At 41.1% G+C, this 25,807-nt stretch overlaps 1 protein-coding gene across 1 annotated transcript in view; it reads left to right on the forward strand.

Moving 5' to 3' along the window:
- mpped1 (metallophosphoesterase domain containing 1) overlaps positions 1–25,807 on the forward strand; it is a 98,119-nt gene that overhangs the window by 62,789 nt on the left and 9,523 nt on the right. Inside the window, exon 5 of the mRNA XM_040050629.1 lies at positions 21,757–21,872. Coding sequence (XP_039906563.1) covers positions 21,757–21,872 — 116 coding nt within the window. The remainder of the gene's footprint in view (positions 1–21,756; positions 21,873–25,807) is intronic.

Here is a 25,807-nt window from a genome sequence, read left to right on the forward strand (position 1 = left end):
AATGACAGCAAGTTAGTCTTAGTAACAGGGCCACATCATTGTGGATAAATGTTTACAGTTTTTTGCAGAGGTGGGACCAAGTCATTGTTTTGCAAGTCTCAAGTAAATCTCAAGTCTTTATCCTCAAGTCTCAAGTCAAGTCTCAAGTAATGTCAGGCAAGTCAGAGTCGAGTCTCAAGTCACTGGTGTAAAAGTCCGAGTCAAGTCACAAGTCTGAAATTTTGAATTTCAAGTCCTTTCGAGTCTTTAAAAAAAAACAAAAACGAAAAAAGCATGTTGCAGTTATATGCTAAATGTAAATATTAGACCATGTAATTTTAAAATCTGTGTTTTTCTCAACACATGACAAAATAGTGAACTTAGAAAATATACACAAATTGTGAAATTGCACCTCTTTAAAATGCAGCTCAATTAAACTTAGCTCCAAGAATAATTTTCACCGACAGTTCTGAGATAAGCTGCATGTTATTCTTGGATGCGGTTGTAGGACCGGCTTTAAAATCGCATGACAAAAATATCATACACATTTAAAAAAAACTGCATCACCAACGTAGCCTGGAAAACATTTGCTAGTTAGATGAAGTCAGCTATCTCATCGTAGCACATTTATATGCATATTTATAATCATACGGTTCTTGGAGTGAGTGCATACACTCATGAAGTTTAGTAACTTCAGGTCACTGCAACAAGCCCAGGTACAGTTTACCGACGGATGGGTGCAGGACCTTGAAATGCACCGTGTAGAACGAAAGACCATCGTACGTATCATAAGTTTACCAGTCTCACAAATCGTCGTCATAAATACACATTCCTTAACCGTTTATTAATAGGACCTTTGAGCTCAACGGTAATTAATTAGCAGTGGAAATAATTTCTGGTAGCATTACAGAAATGTAGCAGTGACAATAATACTGTATGCTGTAATTGCACTGGGCAATTAGTGATACAAAGAACCTGTTTTACCCTGTGAATAAAAGTATATGTTTTTGTCAATGTACCATAATAACAGAAGCGAAACGCAATATTGTGTCAGGACAATTCACTATTTATGCACAATAAACAAAGGAGCGACAATTTCTGTTCAGCGCCAGACTTGCTTGTAACCTATATCACTAATTATGTTAAGAAAAATGACGTATTAACTACAACAGCAGACTGACCTTCGTGTAAATGCTTGGAGCAGACTAACCTGTGAGCTGGAGTGTTCTGGGACGTTATATTTGGTCTTTGAATGGCTGCAATCCAGGCCACCCGTCGCCTCTTTGTTACTTCGGAAACATGGCTGAACAATTTCTCTTCAACGACGTAATCCGATAACAACCGATCTCTTTACCCGTCGGCTTCCCGTGGCTGTCATGCGACCGGCTATTGCAGTTAATAACACAACAGCTTCTTGCCATTTTTTGCGTTTCTTTTTATCGCTGTATAACTGATTTTAATTGAAAGCCTGCGTGCGCTAGTATCGCTTGCCACGAGTTCCCAGAATCCTTTGCGGTTTTACCCCTGAATGACGTCACATTTTCAATCTCTATATAATATGCATGTTAAATTTTATATTTGGGGTGAAATATCAAGTCTTTTCAAGTAAACCGGTTCAAGTCCAATTCAAGTCCCAGGTCATTGGTGTAAAAGTCCAAGTCAAGTCACAAGTCTTAGAACATTTTTTCAAGTCAAGTCTAAAGTCATAAAATTAATGACTCGAGTCTGACTCGAGTCCAAGTCATGTGACTCGAGTCCACACCTCTGGTTTTTTGTTAACATGAATGTTCAATATGTTCAATAAAAGTGCGTATATATTCCCTTTTTTCTTGAGTCTGTTTGCTCAGGCACAATGAAATGCAATTAACATAGAATAAAAATGAATTTAATCGTGATTAATCAAAATTAATCCACAGTAACTCTGATTAATCGTTTGACAGCACTAATTGATTTCTTACTGATACTTGAAAAGACACCATTACAATAATCGAACTGACCAGAAATACAAGCATCAAATATAGTCCGAGTATCACTAAAACTCAGTGTTGGTCATATCTTTGCAATATTCCTCAGATATTAGCAGCAGGACTGGGTGACTACTAAAATCAAATATCACACGCAGGTTTGCCACAACTGATTTATCGTGGGATGGATTAAGGACTAAGGGTGGACGTGATGCTTGGCTGCATCCTAGACCAGTGATTTCTCTTGATATTGGTTTTAACATTGGAGAGGTTTGTTGAGTCGTTACTGTGAGATGCAGATGTGTCTCATCTTCAGTGTTGGGGAGTAATGGAATACATGTACCGTTACGTATTTAAAATACAAAATATGAGTAACTGTGTTCCGTTACAGTTACCGTTTAAAAAGGTGGTATTCAGCATACAGTTACTTTGTTGAAATAAAGGGATTACACGGCGGTCTTTTCCTGTTTCATATGTTAGGCTGTGCCCTCTCTATGTTTGGTAATTCCACGCCGGTGGAAACCCAAACAAAAACGCATTAAGAGGCTGAAATGCCCGTGCCTCAATCTCACGTCTCATAATGACGTGAAGAAATACATTTTTAAATGATTAAATATGAAGGCAATAGCAGAGTGTTACAGGCATCGCCCTAAACCAGGGGTGTCAAACTCAAACACACAGTGGGCCAAAATTCAAAACTGGAACAAAGTCACGGGCTAACGTTAATATTTATTGAAATATATTTATTCCTCCAGATATAAGAATGAATCTTTTCTTATGGACTCAAACACGTTTTGCTGAAAAACTGAATATGGAATAAGCAAAGCTTAATACTAAACAATATATATATTAGCTGTATAATACCAGTAGGCCAGCTCTGATAGTAATTTGGAGTGGCTTCGCGGGCCAAATGTAATTAGGCCAGAGTTTGACACCTATGCCCTAAACAATGCAGCCTGATGGGCAGTGTAGTCCATGCTGCAGGGAGAATGGACTGCCATACCCGTGATGTGTCTGTGAGCGAGGGAGGGAGAAAAAGGAAATGTACGAGCTGTCACGGAGCAGAAACAGGAGCTGGAAGCATGTACAGTGGGGCAAAAAAGTATTTAGTCAGCCACCGATTGTGCAAGTTCCCCCACCTAAAATGATGACAGAGGTCAGTAATTTGCACCAGAGGTACACTTCAACTGTGAGAGACAGAATGTGAAAAAAAAATCCATGAATCCACATGGTAGGATTTGTAAAGAATTTATTCGTAAATCAGGGTGGAAAATAAGTATTTGGTCAATAACAAAAATACAACTCAATACTTTGTAACATAACCTTTGTTGGCAATAACAGAGGTCAAACGTTTACTATAGGTCTTTACCAGGTTTGCACACACAGTAGCTGGTATTTTGGCCCATTCCTCCATGCAGATCTTCTCGAGAGCAGTGATGTTTTGGGGCTGTCGCCGAGCAACACGGACTTTCAACTCCCGCCACAGATTTTCTATGGGGTTGAGGTCTGGAGACTGGCTAGGCCACTCCAGGACTTTCAAATGCTTCTTACGGAGCCACTCCTTTGTTGCCCGGGCGGTGTGTTTTGGATCATTGTCATGTTGGAAGACCCAGCCTCGTTTCATCTTCAAAGTTCTCACTGATGGAAGGAGGTTTTGGCTCAAAATCTCACGATACATGGCCCCATTCATTCTGTCCTTAACACGGATCAGTCGTCCTGTCCCCTTGGCAGAAAAACAGCCCCATAGCATGATGTTTCCACCCCCATGCTTCACAGTAGGTATGGTGTTCTTGGGATGCAACTCAGTATTCTTCTTCCTCCAAACACGACGAGTTGAGTTTATACCAAAAAGTTCTACTTTGGTTTCATCTGACCACATGACATTCTCCCAATCCTCTGCTGTATCATCCATGTGCTCTCTGGCAAACTTCAGACGGGCCTGGACATGCACTGGCTTCAGCAGCGGAACACGTCTGGCACTGCGGGATTTGATTCCCTGCCGTTGTAGTGTGTTACTGATGGTGACCTTTGTTACTTTGGTCCCAGCTCTCTGCAGGTCATTCACCAGGTCCCCCCGTGTGGTTCTGGGATCTTTGCTCACCGTTCTCATGATCATTTTGACCCCACGGGATGAGATCTTGCGTGGAGCCCCAGATCGAGGGAGATTATCAGTGGTCTTGTATGTCTTCCATTTTCTGATGATTGCTCCCACAGTTGATTTTTTTCACACCAAGCTGCTTGCCTATTGTAGATTCACTCTTCCCAGTCTGGTGCAGGTCTACAATACTTTTCCTGGTGTCCTTCGAAAGCTCTTTGGTCTTGGCCATGGCGGCGTTTGGAGTCTGACTGTTTGAGGCTGTGGACAGGTGTCTTTTATACAGATGATGAGTTCAAACAGGTGCCATTCATACAGGTAACGAGTGGGGGACAGAAAAGCTTCTTACAGAAGACGTTACAGGTCTGTGAGAGCCAGAGATTTTCCTTGTTTGAGGTGACCTAAATACTTATTTTCCACCCTAATTTACGAATAAATTCTTTACAAATCCTACCATGTGAATTCATGGATTTTTTTTTCACATTCTGTCTCTCACAGTTGAAGTGTACCTCTGGTGCAAATTACTGACCTCTGTCATCATTTTAAGTGGGGGAACTTGCACAATCGGTGGTTGACTAAATACTTTTTTGCCCCACTGTAAATATAATAATAACCACTGCAGCCAAACAGAGAGCCTGACGAGCCCAGCTGTAAGTAAGCTGTTAAGACTCGACTGTACACTGTGTTCGTGTTTTCCTCCAAACGAATAAGTTCTGTTGCAGCAGCCTTTCAACGCCTCTCTCTGTCTCTGCTAGCGAAGTTGACCCAGACAACAAAGTAAAGCTAGTTTTCGGCTACGAATCCGACACGAACCCGACGTATTAGTCAGAGGTCCCTTTACTACGGTTCGGAGCCGCGGACCTGTTTTATATACATGCAGAATAGTTTTCTATACGAGATCGCTGCAAAAAGTGCAGCCTTACCTAATGTCCACCTACTGTTACTCATTTATATTAAGATTTTAACATCTAGCTGGTGTTGGTGTGGAGAGTAACCTTCAGTAATAAATCACACAGCAATAGTACATTCATGTAGTTGTAAAAAGCATGATAATATATTAAGTAATCCAAAGTATTCAGAATACGTTACTGTCATTGAGTAACGTAACAGAATACATTACAAAATACATGTTGGGGCATGTAATCTGTAATCTGTAGTGGAATACATTTTAAAAGTTACCTTCCCAACACTGATAAACAGCATAGCTGAAAGAAATTCAATTTCTCTGTGGCCCAGATGTAAGTCCTAGTGTAGACACCTGAAGTTAGAGTAAGGAAGGCTGTGCTCATGAATAGAAACCAAAACTTTCTGACTGGTCAAAAATGACATAAACCATTACACAGCTGTCCCCGATATATTTCAACCCAGTGCTATAGACTCAGAGTCGTATGGTCTCCTGTATCAAACACTGCACTTCAGCCAAGCAGTACAAGAAGGATAGATCTATCAGCTGTCCTTACAACATCAATAAGCACAGTCACTATACTGGGATGCTGTCTGAAAGGTATTTCACAGCTGTTGTTCTGAAATGATTTAGTTTTACAGGGTAACTTTGAAATCTAAAGTCAGTTTTCCTCTTACCTGTTCTTGCTTCTTATAGCCTGCTTTTTGGATTCCTGCTTTGTTTGAACCATCCTTCCTGATGTTGTTTTTTCTTTTTTTTTTGTTACTTACCTTTTCTGAACATGTTACTTCACTGTAAAATAAAGTAGACCAGGGGTCGGCAACCCTGGGCACATGTGCCACAGCTGGCGCGCAAAGGGTTAACTGATGGCACGACCATAGCTGGAGTGACCATTGGCCGTGATTTTTCGGGGTTTTTTGTAACGGTATCAACAATGAAAGGTGGTGGATTGGCCAGATGCTGGCCGATGTGAAAAATAACTCAGTTGTTTGGTGGTGGCATCACGGAGCTTCCACAGAGGCCAGCAGGTGGATGAGAGAAAGGGGAGGCAGGAGGAGGAGAGACCCGAGGCGGCTGCAGGTCCAAGTGTCAGGTGAACAGAAACTTCAGGTAAGAAGTTATGACCTGCAGTCTATCTGGGTCAGATATAAACCAAGTTTAGGTGCAGTTTATTTTTCGTTGTGCTGACTTTTTACAGTCAGTTACAATAACTCGTACTGCGTGAGCTAGCATGATGGAGTTTCTATACAGCTGGGTGGTGCTATGATGTCACTGATAGTGAACTTTATTTTATTCATAAGGTTAGTTAGTAGAGTTGCCAACCGTCCCGTAAAAAGACAGAATCGTCCTGCATTCAGAGAAAATATTACATGTTTCGTATTGAGCTGAAAAGAAGCACAGTTTGTTCCTTACTAGAATGAAAAAGACACAAAGCTGGAATTTTTCTGTCTTTGCTGCACAGCTGCCTCTTCTTCTCTCATTCAATCATGAAACTGATCAGTGATCAGCTGATCGGCTTTTCTCTCTTGTTTGTTTATCGCTCACTTTGCGCCAGAAAGAGGAAACCAGCGGATGTCGCGCTAAAAAACAACAGCACGTTTAAGCTTGATCAGCTGTTGTTAGAATTTATTTAATATTACTTTCTAGTATCAGCTGATGTTTGCTGGAGCCACAGCTGTAAAGCTGCTGGTCATGATGTCGGTTTGGATATGTGGTGAGAGGGAAACATGAAGATGAAACCAGGAGATGTCCTTACTGAATCATCAGAGCTGAACAGGTGATGGAGAAACGGGTTTACCTTTTAGGTGACATGGATGAGTTGAAGGGAAGTTATGAACTGTTTCTGAGAGACAAATAACACCAGGATCCTTTTCTAAGTAGCTGACAGCTTGTAACTGTGCAGGGGCGGGTCTAGCAAAGTGTTGCCAGGAGGGCAGGTAGGGTATTAACAGGGAGAGGGGGGCACAGAGAGCGTACATCACTGTCACAACAACATTTGTTTTCATTCAAAGGCTTTATGGCTTTAATACCTGGTGGGCCCGTCTCTAGTGAAAATGATTTTGTGTCCCAGTCCAGCCCTGGGAATGACACGCAGTGAATTAATCTGAGAAGGTGCATCAAAAAATAAATAGCTGGGCCAGCGGTGCACATCGCAAATCAGCTCACATACACACATTAGCTGTGTCGCTTCTTAATGACAGTATCTTAGCTAACAACCCCAACTACCAGATTCAACTTGTAATTGGCTAAAAATAATTTGGAGGGACGTTGTTAGCTTTCCATATTCCGACACTTCAAATGCTTCAGCAGCTTTCTGCTCAGCACAGCATCAGCACCACGGAGATACTCGGATACATCCGTAGACTCGAGACAGAATTCACTATGCGTTTTCGGGACTTTCAGGCGTTTGGACCAATGTTTTCTTTTCTGATCAAACCAGAAAGCTTTAATGAGCAGCTGGATTTGTCTCACATTAACTGGCTGAGTTAATGCCAGTTAATGCAACATCGAAATGCAGCTGATTGAACTGAAAAGCTCGACTCTGTGGGGGTCAAAGTTTGCAGAACTACAGATGCAGCTGGAATCCACAGCTGTGCGTGTTCATGGAGCTGCATGTTCACCTGCTGGACGTCACTACCTGACAAGTTTAACTGTCTTCAGAACATTGCAGAGGCCTTATTGACAGTATTTGGCTCTACATGTCTGTGTGAGCAGGTTTTCTCTCATGAGTCCTCAGGTAGCCTCTGAATGCTGGACACTCGGAGACCTGTGTCTCTGAGTGGGAGACCAGAGATCACATTAACATGTGTGTCTCTGTATTAACAAACATGCCAAATTGGCTCAGTTTATTTTTCTTATTGTTGTCGTGAGGAGACCATAAATAGCGTTTGTATTTTCTGTTGTACAGTTCATTTGCTGTTATGGATAAAAAGTCTTTTTTTTTGTTTCCAAATAGCTGATAACTATTCGCTGATAGCTGCCAACATCTGTGAACATATATAATTCTATGAAGTTGTTCTACATAGTGTGTATCTGTTAATATAGAGCGTTATTAAATTTATTGCTAATGCAATCATATGGCACATTGGCTTCTGAGGAAATTTTAGATGGCACTCATCATCAGAGAGGTTGCCGACCCCTGACGTAGACTATATCAGTTATATTGACTGTTTAAAAATTTTAACCCTACTTTCCACTTTCATCCTTTTCTTCCATTACTGATTTCCATCTGGATCATTTTCATAATAATTGTTGGTTGAGCCCTCAATATATGTGTGTGCATGTTTGTGTAATTGAAAAATACTTTCTATGCACTACAGATAACAACTGTATTCCACTCACACATACATATGTGCAGTTGCAGTTCATCCCATAAACCGTGAGATAGCAGTTGGCATGTAACACTCATTTGGAATGTGTGCAACATCATAGTATTTCTGTGTAATGGTGCTGATGGGTGTGAAAGCTGTGAGTGAACACAGCTGTGAGCAACACACAAGTGCACACACACACACACACACACACACACACACACACACACACACACACACACACACACACACACACACACACACCATTTGTGTGTGTCAAATGGACAGATGTCCCCACTCTCTGTCCCACAGATGGGCTCTGTGATGCCACAGTGTCCTTGTCCAGGATTCACAGGATGCTTGGACACACACAAGCAAACCAAACCCAACTGGGCCCACTGCTGACAGTGTGTGTGTTGCTAGTGTATCACTGGAAAGATGACTGTGTCTAGTATAACACTGTGTGCAGATCAGCACGCTGGCAGTCTTCTTATCCTTCTGCTGCTTTCTGCAGAGACCCCTGCTGCACTCACTGCTCACCTGCAATTACACCATCACACAGATCTGTCTTAAACACCGAGATAGGTGATAATAAAATTATCCCCCCTCCCTTCCCCACACACAAAGAGCTAAGAGTGATAATATATGTGTGTGTGTGTGTGTGTGTGTGTGTGTGTGTGTGTGTGTGTGTGTGTGTGTGTGTGTGTGTGTGTGTGTGTGTTCTGTGACCTGCTGTGAGTTACATAAGTCATGCTGAGGGCCAACATGTCTCCAATCTGCCTCTCTGCAGAGAGGTTTACAGCGAGGACACACTCACCGCCACACAGGTGAAACTGAGGCCACAAAAAGGGCAGATTAAAGGAGCAGTGCAGCTAAAAAATCCAATATTCTTTAAACCAACTGTACATGAACCTCCAGAGTAATCAAACTCAAAAGACAAAATCAAAGTGAATGAGAGCCAACGTCTCAAGATTATTGATCAAATATCAAAATATGAGGCTTTGACAGGTTTGTACCTAGATTTTTTCCCATCCACATCAGATAAAGTGAAAAAAGGTTGAATCTGAAAAGTCGCTACAAATAATTTGAGATCTCCCACAAATTTTAACTGCAGTCAGAATAAAATCCATTAGTTTACAATCATAAAGCTTGTTTATGGTCATCGCATTTGGTTTTTGTATATACCAATTGTGAATCACCCCACCCCCATAACCATTTATACCAGCCCCCATCATGTTTTATAGATGTACTACCTGTCTGGTGACCCCCTGATTACACACTGACAACGTTTGAACTGAAATGTTCAGATTTGGATAAATCACTCCAAAAGTCATTAATGTTCGCTCCAATTCTCACATCTCAGCCTTTTCTTTGTGTTTCTTTTCTTTTAAAGCGGCTTATTGAGAGCTTTCAGAATATTTGTGACCGAGCTTCAGCAAACTGAAGATGGATCAGCTGAGGGGATTTGTTTCTCAGGTCGATATTTGGCCTGAGCTGGATTATTTCCTGCTTCTTAGGGACTTTTATATACGGTTCAGTTTTTTAGGTCTGCCACTTCTTTTTTGGTTCTCTACTCAACTAATTTCCTCAAATTTTTAAAGAACAAACTGTGCACCAAGATGTCAAGATGTGCCACGTTTTCAGCTAATAGCACTTTCAGAATCACCTTGTTGGTGCAAAAATACAGTTTTGTGCCTGGCACACTGTGTCTTTGGCATTTTTCAGAGATTCAGCTGAAGAAATGGGAACAAATGAAGTGCTTTTGGAACAGGCTGGTAGTAAAGACACGAGATAACATGGGTTCTATTCTAGGTTTTCTGCTATGTGTAGACACAACACTGAGTCGAGTTTCAAGTGTCTCAGCTAACAAACCGAAACAAAAGTATTCCTTGGAAAATTGTCCGGCACAAACACTGGAGTAGTCATGAGTGGAAAAGCAGCCAATTCCCAAAGAAAAACGTATAAAAAGTATAATAGGACATGTAATATCATATCATTCATGTTGGTAACAACCTATCCAGTCCTTGGCCGTGTGTTTAGGATGATTGTTTCACTGAAACGTCCACCCTGGTTTCATCTTAACCCTCATGCATAGTGGTCACTACAGTGGACAGCTATTCAAAGGCTGTTTTCTTGTATTGGTGTTGATGGGATACTTGCACATAAACCAATGCAGTGGACACTGATGTGTCTTGATGTCTCTTAAGAAAAAAAAATCCTGATTGAGGTTGTCATAATTCATGTACAGTATGAAAGGGTTAATCATCCTGGTAGATAGCAGCAGATTTTTATTAAGAATGTCTCTGTCCATTTTTCTCTTCATTGTTCCTTCGATTATATGAAGCGTGCGAGTGCTGTCTGCTGAAAAACAGAGCCACACCATGATGATTATGGCCCCAACAGAGCTCACTGGAACCTCCAGTATTTATTCAATTCTTTTGTAACCAATGGCATCAGTATGTTTTGTAACAATGAGGTTGTGGGAGCGCTCGCTGGTTGTACCCATCGTGACATGTTTCTTGCGCGACACCTTGGTAATGACACACTATTTATAGGCCATCAGTTGAACCAGCTGATATTAATGTGCACTAAGTAGCAGGAGTGCTTTCTAATTACTGATAGATTTCAGCTGGTGTCACGACTTTCTTTTCTTCACGTGTTACGTGCTTATGAGCATCTCTGGTTTGATTTCTTTGTATGTCTGGATCGGATGGGTTGTTACCAACATCTGATGATGATTTCGTGTCAGTAGTTCATTTAGAAACATATTTACTTGGAAAACTGGTGTTTAATACTTATTTTACCTGCTGCATGTCACTGTCTTTTGTCTTGTATTTGTTGAGTTTGATTTTTGTCCTTTCTATTGTTTGTGGCATCTCTATTTTTTCCTTCTTCTGTCTCCTCGTTCGCATCACAGCACAACCAGGTGCAGCACATGCCCCCCTCCCCCCGAGTGTGAGGCTTCTTACTGTTTAAAGGGAATTCTTCCACTTTCCCGATGCTGCTCCTGATGGTTCTCACTGTTGTCTCTCTAACAGTGCAGGCTCTTTGCATAACAAAGTAAAGCACCTTGACGTGACTGTCTGGCACTTTATAATAATTTAATCAACAACTGAATTAAATGGAATTAAATCTTATTCTGTTGAACTTTAAGGAATTTTTTTCATTAAAGGCCATTTCCAGGATAAAATATATTGATATGAAAATTATAAGTTTTCAGTCATATTACATGACGTTTGCCAACAGGCTGCTCAGGCTTAGGCAGCAAGAGTCGTTCGGCTCAGGTAATGACAGAGGAGAGATAAATAAAAAGATTTTCTTTATGACAAAGTTGTACATGTGCAGATAATTTAAATAATTTCGTTGAACATCTCGCTGACAATAAGGGGCCGTTTTGTTCTATTCTAAGTTAACATTCTCCATAAGGAACTAATAATGTAAAAAATGCTTCTCTATCAGTTTAAGAACATTGAGCACACCTGTGTGTGTGCGTGTGTGTGTGCGTGCGTGTGTGTGTGTGTGCGTGCGTGTGTGTGTGCGTGTGTGTGTGTGTGTGTTGGATGGAGTAAAGTGGTGTTAGTACACCACAACACACACTCTGACAGTGAGAAAGATGCTGCAGGCGAGTCTCTGTCACATCTCTAATCCTCCTTCTAGCGCTGTGTTCCTCCCTCACTGCTTCTCTTCCTCTCTTCCTTCCCTGCTCTCTCTATCTTTTTCATCATGCCCTCATCTATTAACTAATAATTCCCGTTTTTTTCTCTTCATTTGTGTATTTTACCATCCTCTTTTTTGTCTGTTCCCCCATCCTCTCATTCAGTGGCTCTTGTTCTCCTGCCCTGTTTCTGCCTCTCTGTGTTCCTGCTGTGAGGATCAAGCCACTATGGTGGTTGGACTTGCGTGTGTGCTGCTCGTGATTAAACATCAAAGTCTGTCCACGACTGGGGGAATCGAATAGCGTGCGTCCACAGTGGTTTTCAGTTACGATAAATAATTAAAGTGAAGAACTGTCTCTTTGCGCCATATAAAACAACTTGTTCCCCCTCTGTGTCGCTCGGCGTCCCGCTGGGCTGAGTGGGCCGAGCAAGTCAAACTCTTGCATGCTTGGCGTGTACCACCACAGGCTATGTGAACACTGAAGCACATGTGCAGATTTTGCCTCTGCGCACATGCCTGCTTATGTCCACGAGTGTCGCCATGTCTGTTGAGTTAAAACTGACTGAGTCAAATTAGCTTAAATAAGCACTGCTAATCCCATTGTGTGGGAGGAGAGAGGGGATGGTGAGTGAAAGCAGGCCTGGTGGAGCCTCTGCTTTTCGAAACACACAATACTGAATCTGTACTCAAGAAAATTAGATTCTTTTTCTAAATATTCGATTGTGTTTTGCTGCCTTCTTTGATTTCTTGACTTTGCTTTGCATTATCTTGTCTCTATCACTATTGTTGTCATTCTAGTCGTTTAAGACTTACGTTTTTATATTACGTTTCAGTCTAATACAGTGTAAAGACAGACGTATCATTATTTTCCTGGTCCTCTTATTTCCAGTGAGAAGAAAGCTTGCTTCAGCTTCATAAAGGCGATGTTTGATGGTTGGAACGGAAATACTTAACTGGCCTGCGCAAAGTCCTGACTGATGTCTCATCAAACACCAAGATCAGTATCTAACCCAACAATTGCTCTCTGGGATGAGTGGGAAAAATTTTATAGGTGTAGAAAACTTTCCCAGAAGAGTGGATGCTGTTACAGCTGCAAAGGGAAAATCAATTTAGAACGGGATGTCATAAAGGTTCCTGTGAATGTGTCCTTTTGTCTATGTCGTTAAAAGCTTCGGTTACAAATGTATGCAGGAATTTCTGGATTGCTCTGTAAAGCGTTTCCAGACATGTTGGAATGGCCTGTAATTCCTTATGCTAGCGGTCACACGTTATAATAATTTTGCGCGTGGATCAATACCGCAGCGTTGTAGATGTAATAACTCACTCGGAGCTTTTGAGTTGGCTGTTCGATGTGGCAGGCTCGTCAAAAAATAATGAAATCCATAACAGACGTTTCTAATAGGTTTAACTTTTTCATGGCAGTACTCGCTCTGGCACGCAGCCGTCTCTCTCCTACAAATTGCATTCCCACACAGCTTAACTGAAGCACCAATTTTGAAGGGAACATTAAAGCCACCGGATTATGTTTTCTATCAACCTAATAAATACAGTTAGTTAATATATTTGGCACACTGCAGTTTTGCATATTATTGACCATATCTGTAACATGTTCACTGACATTGTTTTCTATTCTAGCATAATGTTGCCGATCCTGCAGTGCAGTATCTAGTTGTCAGGACACTGTCCATTGTACTAAAGTGCCTGGAGTGCGCCCTTAATTACTGCCACTGGAGGGGATAAACACATTTAGGCAAATGTATGGCACGATCTGGTTCAGGTTCCTTTGTAAGCTTCTGGCCCTTTTACATAGTGTGTCTTTGTCGTGGCAGATGGCTGCCACTACCTGAACCGGGAAGTTTTTCCTTCCCATTGTTGCCAAATGTTTGCTCGTAGGGGGTCATCTAATCGTTGGGCTTTCCCTGTATTATTGTAGGGTCTTTGCCTTACGATGTAAAGTGGCTCGAAGTCACTGGTGTTGCGATCTGGAGCTGTAAAGATAAAATTCAACTGAACTTAATTGACCTTTGTGCTAAACATTCTTTAAAATCACCATTATGGTTTTGTTCTTATGATGCAGTTGTATTTGTCATTATTACACGTTTCTCCCGGTGGGTTTGTGCCTTCTCAAAATTAAATCTTTCCCTTTCAGGGACCCTCGTCATTAAGGTACTGAACTTTTAACACACTAATATTTCTGCAGTTAGCTTTACTGAAAAAAGGTCTGTGCACTGAGGGACTGTCAGTAAGAGAAGGGATTCCTTCTTGAACACAGAAGCAGGGTCATTACTGTTTCTTCATTATCTAATAAGCTGATAGGTAAATAAAGCACATGTAGCCTCACCATGGCAGAGCCAAATGGAGTGTTCACAATAAGTTGCCCAACAGGTTTGGGGTGGCTGTAGTTCAGGAGGTAGAGCAGGTCACCTACTGATCAGTAGGTTGGTGGTTCGATCACTGGCTCCTCCAGTCTGCACGTGAAGTCTGCATGTCAAGTATCCTTGGGCAAGATACTAATCCCAAGTTGCTCTGCGATGCATCCATTGGAGTGTGAATGTAGTTAGAAAGCACTACGTATAAAGAAAGTGCTTGTGAGAATGGGTGTGATTGGGTGAATGTGGCATGTTGCATACAGTGCTTTGGAGAGTAGAGAAGCGCTATATAAGAATCAGTGCATTTAGTTTGTGGATTTAAATACGACATGTCAGAAGACCACATGGTCTGCAAACATGACCTAAACTGGAGTGTTTAATTTTTGGGGCAAATATATATGTCTTATTTGAAAGTATTACTAACCGCATCTTGTTCTCTGTCCATATTTACAATAATAACGATCAGCTTTTTCATAACAGTCTTACTTTTATCCAACCTTAGTTTTTAGAACTACTCTAGGTATTATTAGCTAAGCTAACATTAGCTACTAACCTACTGTTAGCTACTCTGTTAGTGGTGTAAGGTGACAGTATGTGACAGTTAATAACTACAAAAGACATGGTCCTAAATATAACTAAAGGAATAAAAAAAGGTTTTACTTACCTTGCAGTCCTACAGCAGTAGCTATAATATGGGTTTGATTTTAAATGTATTGGTATAATCCACTGATTTATGCAAGCATGGATCTAGGAGGCAAACAAAAAGGAGGCAAACAGTGGCTAAAGTTAGCAGTTGGCACCCAACTCCTTCTTTGTCTTTATCCAGGGACAAAATAGAAAGTAGGAAGCCGGCTGTTTGTTATTATTATTATTATTATTATTATTATTATTATTATTATTATTATTATTATTATCATCATTATTTATGCTTATTACACAGAACCTACCACTGGTAATTGAGTGGTAATAACTTAGAAATTACCACATTATTACACTCTTATTTTGTCCTTGTTACCCTACTATTACTGCTTTATTACCAAGCTCTATTTCCACATTGTTACCCCCAGTTTTGGGGCCCTTATTATGCAATTACATAAATTTCAGCATAATATTACTCAATTGTAACCACTGTTGCTTCCATGATATTAGTTGGCAATTGCATAAATTGCATAAATGGTAACTTAGAGATTACCACCTTATTACCCTCTTGTTTCCCCCTTGTTACCCTACTGTTACCCCTTTATTACCGAGCTGTAGCAGAAAGTGCTACCGGAAGTTGAAGTTAGGATTCACACAGGGCCACCAAACTTGGACAACAGGGCATTGGAAAATATTGCTTGTTCTTCTGAGCCTTGATTTCTGCTGCAACATTTAGATGATAAGGTCAGAACCACCCTGGATTGTCTCAGCAGTCCAGGCTGCTGCTGGTGGTGTAACGCTGTGGGGGATATTATCTTGGCACACTCTGAGCCCCTCAGTACCAGCTGAGCATTGTTTAAATGCCACAGTCTATCTAGTCAAAAGTAAGAGATGTTGTAGTCAACAAAGATTTGACAGTGTCTTCTAACTAATCAAACTGTATATTGCATTTTAAAAAATTTGTATTAATACATATTTGTTGCATCCAGCAGTCATTAGGAGTAAAAACTGAGTTACATCAATGCCATATGCAAGAAGTACTTTGTGTGGTGCAGCCAGTGTTAATTTACCTGCAGGTGGTCTCACCTGCCAGATGATTTAGTAGAGACTTTGCAATCAACCTCTGTGAGAGCTGTTAAGTCTCATGGGATCATGTGCGCCCCTCTGCTCACTTCTTCCCCAGCAAGGTTTGCAAGCACGGGCAAACAGATAGATGTCAGGCAGAGGAAGTTTGAAATAAAATCACAATTTTACAGGCATGAATGCATTTACAAGTATGGAGAAACTTCTGTGTGTGTGTGTGTGTGTGTGTGTGTGTGTGTGTGTGTGTGTGTGTGTGTGTGTGTGTGTGCGCACACCGCTGTGGCCCAACCCAACCTGCCTGCAAGGCTGTTATTAGGGTTGTTAAGTCGTGAGTAGTTAATTAAATCTAGCAGAGGTGATCACAGTTGGGTGTTTTCACTGTGCATGTAATGATTAGCACAGGGCCTGTGTTAAACATTAGGATGGACCTCGTTATATTAATCTTCTGTAGTTCTGACTTCCTCTTTGTATACTTTAAAAACACAGCACTTACTTCAACATCCCTTTTTTCATCTTTTGCTTTTCAACACTTCCATTGTGACTAGTGTTCATGTGTTTTTAGCACTTTTTTCTACCATCACACCTGGATTTGTTTTTTCAGCTGAGTGTTACTACGTAGTAGCATTTTGATACACTAAGTGAGAAATATTAATTTGATATTTATAGAGGGTTATGACACGGCTGTGCAGTTCCATTCAGCCGATGTTATAACATTTGCTCCTTTCCATATTCCACAGTCATAGTGTCAGAGGTTTAGCTCTGTTACTAACTGCTTGGCTAACATTGGTGTACGACAGTTGAAAGGAACAAGCACAATGAGGGCTTTAATGAAGCAAGTGAGCTTTCCGATCATTACATCTGTAAAGATTTTTGCATCAGAGCTGCCCCAGCACTTAAGAAAATGTACAATGAATGACAAATGTAAGGATGTATAGGAGTATCAGGGGGCAGTTGTAGACCAGCAAGCCTCCAGGCGTGTGATACACCGGCAGTTACTGTTGCTCTGTAACTGTTAAAAATCTAAATATGCAAATGTATTTGGCCAGATCACAATAATCATAACCAACCTGGCAAGGGCCAGCTTTTGATACTCAAAAATGCGCTGACCTTTGGCCAGATTTCTGTCTTAAATTAAAGTTGGATGTACAGTCCTACTTCCTCCTGACCTCTCTCCAAACCCTGTTTCTCTCTCTTCCCTGCTGGACCTCAGAATAACTCCACTGTTGATGTGCTTTTCAAAAATTCCCTCTCAACATGGCCTCACAGAGAGCAGACTGCTCTCCTGGCAGCAGGTCGTTTCCCTCGCTAACGAGGTGAGTGAGGAGGAGAAATGAGGAGAGAGAGACACACATTCACAGAGAGATGGAGTAATATGTCAAGAGGAGAAAGAGGAGAGGAGGAGAAACGGGCACAGATACGTGATGAGATGAAGAAGAGAGAGAATGAGGTAGAAGAGGCATTCAATGATTCGTGGACTCGCTCGGGTGATATCTGAGGCCCCTCTGTTATACAGACATGCACAAATATATACACTGACAGTGTTAAACACATGCATGAAAACCCAAGTGAAAATAGGTCTGCAAAAATGCATTCAAGTTTGACTTTTCCTCTTGTCCTTAGGAGAGGTGAAGCCAGTAGCTCTGAACGTTTGTGTGAGTGTGAGAAATGAAAGTAACGGTTTCATGGCTGTTGTGTTTTTCCCCCCGCGCAGCCCGAAGATGCGCCTGGGGACTGAGTTCTGTAGCACAAACATCTGTTTTCTCCTCTTTTTTCTCTTGTAAAAGCCATAACAAACAGCAGCCCAGCACGTCAACAGAATCTTTAATACGCTCCCCCTACGCCCGCACGCCTGATTCTACTCCTGTAACTTAACACAAATCACCTGTATCATTGTAATCTCTTACCTGATAAAAAACATCACTTTGGAGCAGGGATATGATCAGTGGAATTACATTTAGTTATTCCCGGGTTTGCTCAGCAAACACAGGAGTGGTTCTCTCCTAGAAAGAAGATACGGTCAGTTCCTCGCGGGAGATAATCTCTTTTTAGTAACTGTGACGCCTACAATCGGCACGGACACGTTTTCCTGGCACCGTGGACACTATGAGGAGGTTTGCTGGTAAAATGAGATATAACTGTTTGAAAGAGAGTGACACCTTCCCATACAGAATGATTGATGGTACCAAATTAAAACAAGCTCCAGTGCTTTAGCAAAGATACTATAATCCTTCGTTGACAAAATGATAGACTAGACCATCAGTGTTTTAGGGACTTTATGACGAATTTGAGATAATGATTTTTTCTTCCTTTGGAAATTTTGCAGCCTTTTGAAAATCTTGTTATAAGTTTTTATTCCACCAAACTATGTTTCAAAAAGTTCTGACAGGTGCTCAGTGATCAATCATCAGTTCCTTCTGCTTTCTTTAAAACGTCATACGATGCCCGAAGATGCAGAAAACTAGAAATGATATATTTTTCTAACCATATTGCAAAGCATAGTGTCAGTTTCAGCATTAATTCTTTTCCTTACAGTTAAAAAAAATAAGTAGAAAACTGACTAAATTCCACACCAAGTTACAACAGTTGATGGCATAATCACATGGCTTTCATCCAGAGGAGACTTTTCCTTCATCTTCATCAGGGCAGTCACGGAAGTCTAAAGACCTGCTGGGTTTCAGGCAGAAACCACTGAGGGAAAAGTGAATCTTCTCCAATAAGTTGCGATTGATTGGCAGCACAGGCAGTTGCCTTGACATCAATTGCTAAAATGCTAACAACACCATTTAACCCCCATGCATTTCACTGTTGCTTAGTGCACTATACTGTGCTGCAACAAAAGTCTCCATGCTAACAGAATTCTAGAGTTGCCCTTATTTATTTGGATGAAGCATTTTTTCTGCAAACACTGACCAACTAGCCACTTAGCACCAGTGAAATTTTGACGAGTGTCCTGCAAATCAGAAATGGAGAATGTAGACTTTTAAAGTAAAAATGTGCACCTTTTGGAAGATGCTGCATTCAGCAGTGAGGCACAGCGTTGGTGCCCTAGTGCAACAACACTAGTAGGGCACACTTGGCTATGGTCTCACATGATACCCTGCACTAAAATCTGTGCCCAGTGCATTAAAATGTGATGCTCAAACAGTGTTTCTCCTTAACTATGGTGGCAAAATGGAAGAAAAACTAATGATGCATCTAAACTTAAGCTTTCACTCCATCACAGAGACAGAAACAACAGATGTAGGTGTAACAATGAAATAAAACACAACCTTCTGAGCAATAACGCCATCTCATTCTTTGCCTTTGAATCAAGGGAGCAGGTGGATGGTTGACACGGGTCCTGAAACTCGTTCCATCTGTTTGCTTCTCATCCACACACATTTACTCTGTCTGGCTTCCACTGACACTCCAGTGCATACCTCCACCTCTCGTGGCTCTCATCACTCTACACCCACTACAGACTCTCTACAGTTTGCAAACACCATAAAATGTACTTTATTTTAATAAAACAAGCAAAATGGTTGGTTTGAGCGTTTATGTGTCAATCCAAGCATCTCACCACTTGTTATCAGTGTCTTCATGAATTTTTCTCTTTGCTTATCTATCGCTGTTAAGCTGAATCAGCACGTGCTGGTCATTAACACAAGGGTTTCTTTCGCCTTCTCCTTTACTCGCTCTTTATCCCTCACAGAGAGAATCCGCAGCATCAATCGTATAGCTGAGCTCATCTGTTTTAATTGAGACATCTATGTTAAGATCAACATGAATATTAAATTCCACAGGCTCCATTAATATGCTAAGGCCAGTCCAAGTGTTTTAATATTCACCATGTAAATTATTGAGCTTGTGTTCATGGGCAGTGTTGGATCATTCGTCAGAAATGTTTAGTCTCTGATCTTCAAGAAGTAATGGAATTTTAATCGCATGCACTCAAGCTGAAACAGGAGGTGATTTTCCATGATGCACTGTCGCATCTGCTTGACCAGCCGTCCCCGCATTGTTGACCTCCAAGCTGCCATTTTTAGCTTTATTAATTAGAGGGAAAGGTGGAAAACATTCATTGTGACAGATATTTCTTCCTATCTTCAGTCCTGTCTTTCTGTCTTTGAAGTTCCTAACCATGTAAGACACCCGCCCACACACACATCGGCACACCGGAAATTATTCCGAAAAATCCTCATCTGATGTTTCACTGAGCACAGACGTGTCGGCAGTGGCCGCAGCGATAAAGTTGGTGTTTTGAGTGACTGCACTCAGCAATTTATAAAAAGTTGGTTGCATGGCAGCAGCCGAGGACGTTGTCGCCTGCGGTTGCACACATGTACACAAGCGTGCAGCGTGTTGTCGAGGAAGATGGATCGGAGTACAGATTGTAAGTGACATGTTAATTTCTTCTGCATCACTCACGGCCAAGGCGTCCGCTATCAAAGTAAAGGGACACGAGCCCCAGCCATCAAGGCTTTCCTCTTCTTTTTTCCCTTGTCTTCTCATCCTGGTGCATTCCAGGCTTGATTGTGCGCAAGGAGATGTTTAATATATCTTTCTACTCACCCATCTCCCTCAAAACCATTTGATTTATCCCTTTGCTCTACATCCTATTACTGCTTTCATGTCCCGAAGGTCAAACTGCATGTTTAGCGACTGAAAGCAAGCATGGTCGGGCATCGCAATTACAAGGTTACACATATCAGAGCATCATTAAACATTGTTAAGGAATAATGGGTCAGCATCGTGTGTCAACTTTGATGATCTCCATACATTTTTGTGAGATATTCTTAAAGTTGCAGACAGCTTCCAGAGGTCCGGCCACAAATGTGCTACCAGTGCCAAAAGTTACATAGATCAGAAAAACTCCACGTAGACCGTCATCATGAAGAAGCTTCAACACAACAGATTTCACAAGTTTACTGGATATGTTGTTTTGCAATATAACTCCCTCTCATTTTGTAGCACTTAGTTGTTCAACATGCTCTTTATCCACGATGCAGAAACAGTTTGGTCATGTTACTAAAAATGTGTTTTCTTTTGCATTTTTTAAAATCTTGCTTTGATGTGTTTTCCTCTTTATTAGTGTTCATCTCTGACTATAAAGCAGATATTAAATGATAGAAATGAGCTCTGCTCAAATAACTCAGGGTGTTTCACCATGATTAGTTCTTCATGTGTGATTTGCATGCACTGAGGAGTGGCAGATACAAAAGACACATAAATAAAATACAGCGGTCATACAGACAGGTGAAACAAAGGAAATGCAGTGCTGTGTCCAGTACTGGACAGCAGCTCCGCTTTATTTTCTGGGTCCTTTAAATTAAACTGTGAGAATGAATTCTACAACAAACGATCAGCCAGCAGATTATTGAGGTCAGGGTAATGGTAAATGGACTTGTTCTTAGCGCTTTTCTAGTCCTTTTGAGCACTCAAAGCACTTTACACAACCTCAGTCAAGCATGCACTTTTTGCTATGCTACCATTCACACACACTCATACTCCGATGGATATCTTCCCCAAGGATATTCGGCATGTAGACTGGAGCAGCCAGGGATCGAACTCATCGATTTTATCATGTAGAATTTAGACTGACCGAGTTCTGATTTACACCCGGTAATAAAAAGAAAGGTCCTGTGTTTAGTGCAATGCTCAACTCCAGTGTTCAGTGTTGTTAATGTAAAACTGGAGAACTAGAAGGTTTGCGACACCTGTTGGATGCTGTAAGACAAAGCATGATGTCTCTGTTTTCTCTTGTGTCTGTATGCAGGCAACCCTGGTACTACGGCTGGGGCTTCAACCTGCCGCGAGGTCAAGCTCTGCTGGATAAGTGGAACCAGATCCCAGACAACACAGACATTCTGGTCACACACTGCCCTCCACTGGGTGAGACACATATTACAACTGACACACACACACACACACATGTGCATAGATATTCAATTTGAAACACTGTTACTGACATACCTTTTTAGATGCAATTATTTGGTAGTGGAATCATTTTTTTTTTTGTCAAATTTACATGTTTCAGATCATCAAATACATTTTTACATCTTATAGATATTTTACATCTATAAGGATAACACAGGTACAATATGAAGTTATTAAATGATGACTGTGAAAAGCTGCTGCATAGCCCAAGTGCCCTTGAGCATCAGTTTAAGGACTGATGGCCTGGCATTCTCCGTCTGAATTTCCCTGGTAGAAGTTATGCAAGCACAATTCAGAGTTCCACCAATTACAGCAAGTCGTCGATGCAGCCCCAGACCACCATCATCACCACCTTATTTTGGGTTTGTTGTACTTTTTGTCTCGTCAGTCAACTGAATATATTCCTAAAACCTGTTAGGATACTTGTTCATGTTGCAGCAGTGCAGCACGGGCAGTAGGAGTGAGCTACGTGAATGTCTATAGGAAGTTTATATTCAAGACATAAAGACAAGGTGTGAGTGTTTATGTCTGTTTTATGTCTGCCGTACAGATCAAATTCATCTTCAGTGACTACAAGTCAAAGGTTCAAATCCACACTTGTTTACATTCAGTTATCTTGTAGCTTAACTGTTACTTTTTTCTTTTGTTGCTTGTGTAAATTAAAGGTTCAATTTAATACAGTACATGTTTAATTCCTCATTGCAGTCGATCTGGCTTGTGTAAATAGACATGGACACTAGAGTAAATCCAGCAGAAAACATATTTTAATTAGCCGAAGTTAACCTGTCTACTTCATTTGAGCAGCCCTCCCTTAAATACATATGCAACGAGGAGAGAGGTGCACTCAGAACACTGAGACAAAGCACACACAGATGGTTCGATAAATACACCACATGTGTTTGGAACAGAATGCGTCACATCTGTGCGTGGAGAGACCAGCGCAAAAACTCACCTAATCTTTTATTTATTTTTCCATTTATTGTTAACTTTCAGTTCAACAGAGAGGAGGAACCAAACACGGCATAATCTCGGCTTGTTGGAAGGAGAAAAACTGAGCTTTGCTGTGTGAAATTTCATAAATTAGGCAGGCCAAGAAAACATGAGGAGCAGGCAGAGAGAGATAGCATGGAACCAGAAAAACATACAAAAATTTGAAATTTAGGTGGAAAACACAACTGATGACTGAAATCGTGGAGAACAAGACTAGACTATGTCATCATGTCAGTTCAGAGGCCACACCCTTTGTAAGCCAGCCCATATGGAAAAGAAATAGAAAAAACTTGCATCAGATTTGGCTTGCTTCATATAGTGAATCATAGAAGGCTTCTATGACTTAACTCATGAAAGTGGCCACTTTCTCATTACTTTCATATATTGTTCCAGTAAGTATCCAAAACATACAAGTTTCATTATATAATTTTTCAAGGGATCTTATATCTGTTTTCACTCTTGTATGCTTTTCATACAAGTTTCACACAAGACAGATACAAACTTTATAAGATTTATATATATCTTTTCCATATGGGAGGGGCCGTTTCATGGAGCAACATGTTTTGTTTACAGGGGCGGAGCCATAAGCATCTATCTATCTGTGCTTTTTACTTGATGTTGATACGATCGTCTCAGACTGAAAGAAGGCCAGGTAAACTGACTGACTAAGCTACATACTTTCAGCCTCCACAGATCTATTTTGCGCATGTGTTTGTGCTGCATTGGTTATAGATTTGTAGATGTGGAGCGGCAGGTTTCTGCCCGCTTTCTCCGATTATTCTGGTCAGCTCAGATCACTCACACTTACAAACCTTCTATTATTATTGATAAAAAAGTATTTACTATATTAGCTATTACTCAGTAATTTCAAAAGATATTAGAGGTCACAATAAATCTATACACAGAATATTGGCACAGTAACTAAAATTTAAATTTAAGCAAAAAAAAGAAGAAAAATAAACCAATAATAGAAAATAATAAACAAAGTTCAGGGCTTCTGAACTACACTACAATTATGAGTTACTGTCCGAGCCCAACTCTGTGTCCTGAAGCTGATATTTCTGAAAAAAAAAAAATTGGCGACACACACGTGGATGCTGTGAAGCTGTATGTATCAAAAAGCAGCAAACAAAACTTCAGCTTCTGATGACATTTTGACAAATCAGGCTGCATTTACTGACGAGTCTATTTATGAGCCTCTCGTTCAGCTCCATCAGAATAAAAACACAGCAGTGCCCTTTGTTGTTTGGGGGTTTTTGCATTGAGGAACTGAAATGGACTCAGTCTCAGTGCTCTTGTGTCAGACCTCAGCTGCCTGTAAGTGTTCACAGAGCAGTTGAAGCAGACATCATTGCACACCGTCACAGTTATTTTGGGCGTGCTGCAGTCTGCAGCCACTGTTTTCCATAATGTGACTATGACATTACAGGAAGGCCTGTGTGCCTCTGACAAATCAAACTCATACAGTGTATTTGAAGCTGAAATGTGGAACAAGTCGGGTATTAAGATTAAGAAAGCTAACTGTGCTTTTTTCTTTTTTTCATAAACGAGCAGCTTTGAGCTTTTCTGTGAGCAGCGAGAAAGCGTGTCACATGCTCGACGCATGAAATTTGACCGCGGTAGTCCTTGTAGATACACTACAGAAAACCATACAGTCTGTATATGCAGACATTTATCCACAGCTTTTGTAGACGTGCACACACGCACAGCTTGAGCATGCTCTGTCAATGGTTCATTTACCTTTCAAATGAAAGAGAGCAGTGGAAAGGGCCCCGATGAATCATTGTTGGATTGAGTGGATGCATAAAAGGTGAACGTAATCACAGCGATGACTCACACAGATCAGTCAGCTCATCTTGCGCTGCCTGAGAGCACACTTTACCTGTACAGGAGATCATTAGCCTTCTTAGTAATCACTTTTCAGCTCATACACACTTGTTTTCATCCTCTTACACACCAGTGTTGCAGCAGTCTGAATAAACACAGATGCTAGCTCACAAGCTGACTGACATCCTGTGCAAGCATCACAAATATGGCTAAACACACACTCCTTTCTCTCCTGCACACACACTTTCACACCTCATCTCCTGCTGCAGCTGTGGTGTTCAGATGAGTGTGTGTGATTGATTTCCTTGTCTGCGTCTCGGCTGCGAACATGGCCATTTATTTTCCATTCAGCTTAGCCAAGTGTCTCCAGCTATCTGCTCATAAGCCACAGGCATATGGAGCAGCTACAGCAGGCTACTAATGCATCACACACACACACACACACACACACACACACACACACACACACACACACACACACACACACACTCGGAGCAAGACTTGGAGGGAATGACATGAAAAAAAAGTAGTATGGAAAAAGGGAAAGGAACACAAACGCGGACGCTACAGTATTTTCAAATTGTTTTTAATAAGACGAAGTAAAACACGACAGATGAGAAGGTGAAGCAAAAAGGAGCAGGAGCAAGACATAATTTCGCACTGCGGCAAAAGCGAACGTCTTTTATGAGGCGCGATAAAGCTGCAGATCGGCGGCTAGAGAGGAAAAATATGGCCCCTTCATCTGGCTGTGAGGAAGAAGTTAACAGCAGAGAGAACAAGGGAGAAAGTGAGACAAAAAGAGGAAAACAGGCTCAATGCCCAAAGCAGCAGCTGCTTCGAAACAAGGAGCACATTAGAGTGAAATACCCCGAGACACAAAAAGCCCTCGTAACTTCTCACTTTACTTCCACCATCTCCCAAGGCTTGTAAAAATATACTTACACTTTTAAGGCATTTTATGCCTAAACCCATCCTAAACGTGTGTGTGTGTGTGTGTGTTTTACAGGTGGAGAGATTTAGAGGGTAAAGAAGTTGGTCTGTATCACTTTACAACCATGACTGATTCACTGCCA

The sequence above is a fragment of the Simochromis diagramma genome, unplaced genomic scaffold (genome assembly GCF_900408965.1).
Source record: "Simochromis diagramma unplaced genomic scaffold, fSimDia1.1 OVJJ01000131.1, whole genome shotgun sequence".
Taxonomy (NCBI): Eukaryota; Metazoa; Chordata; class Actinopteri; order Cichliformes; family Cichlidae; genus Simochromis; species Simochromis diagramma.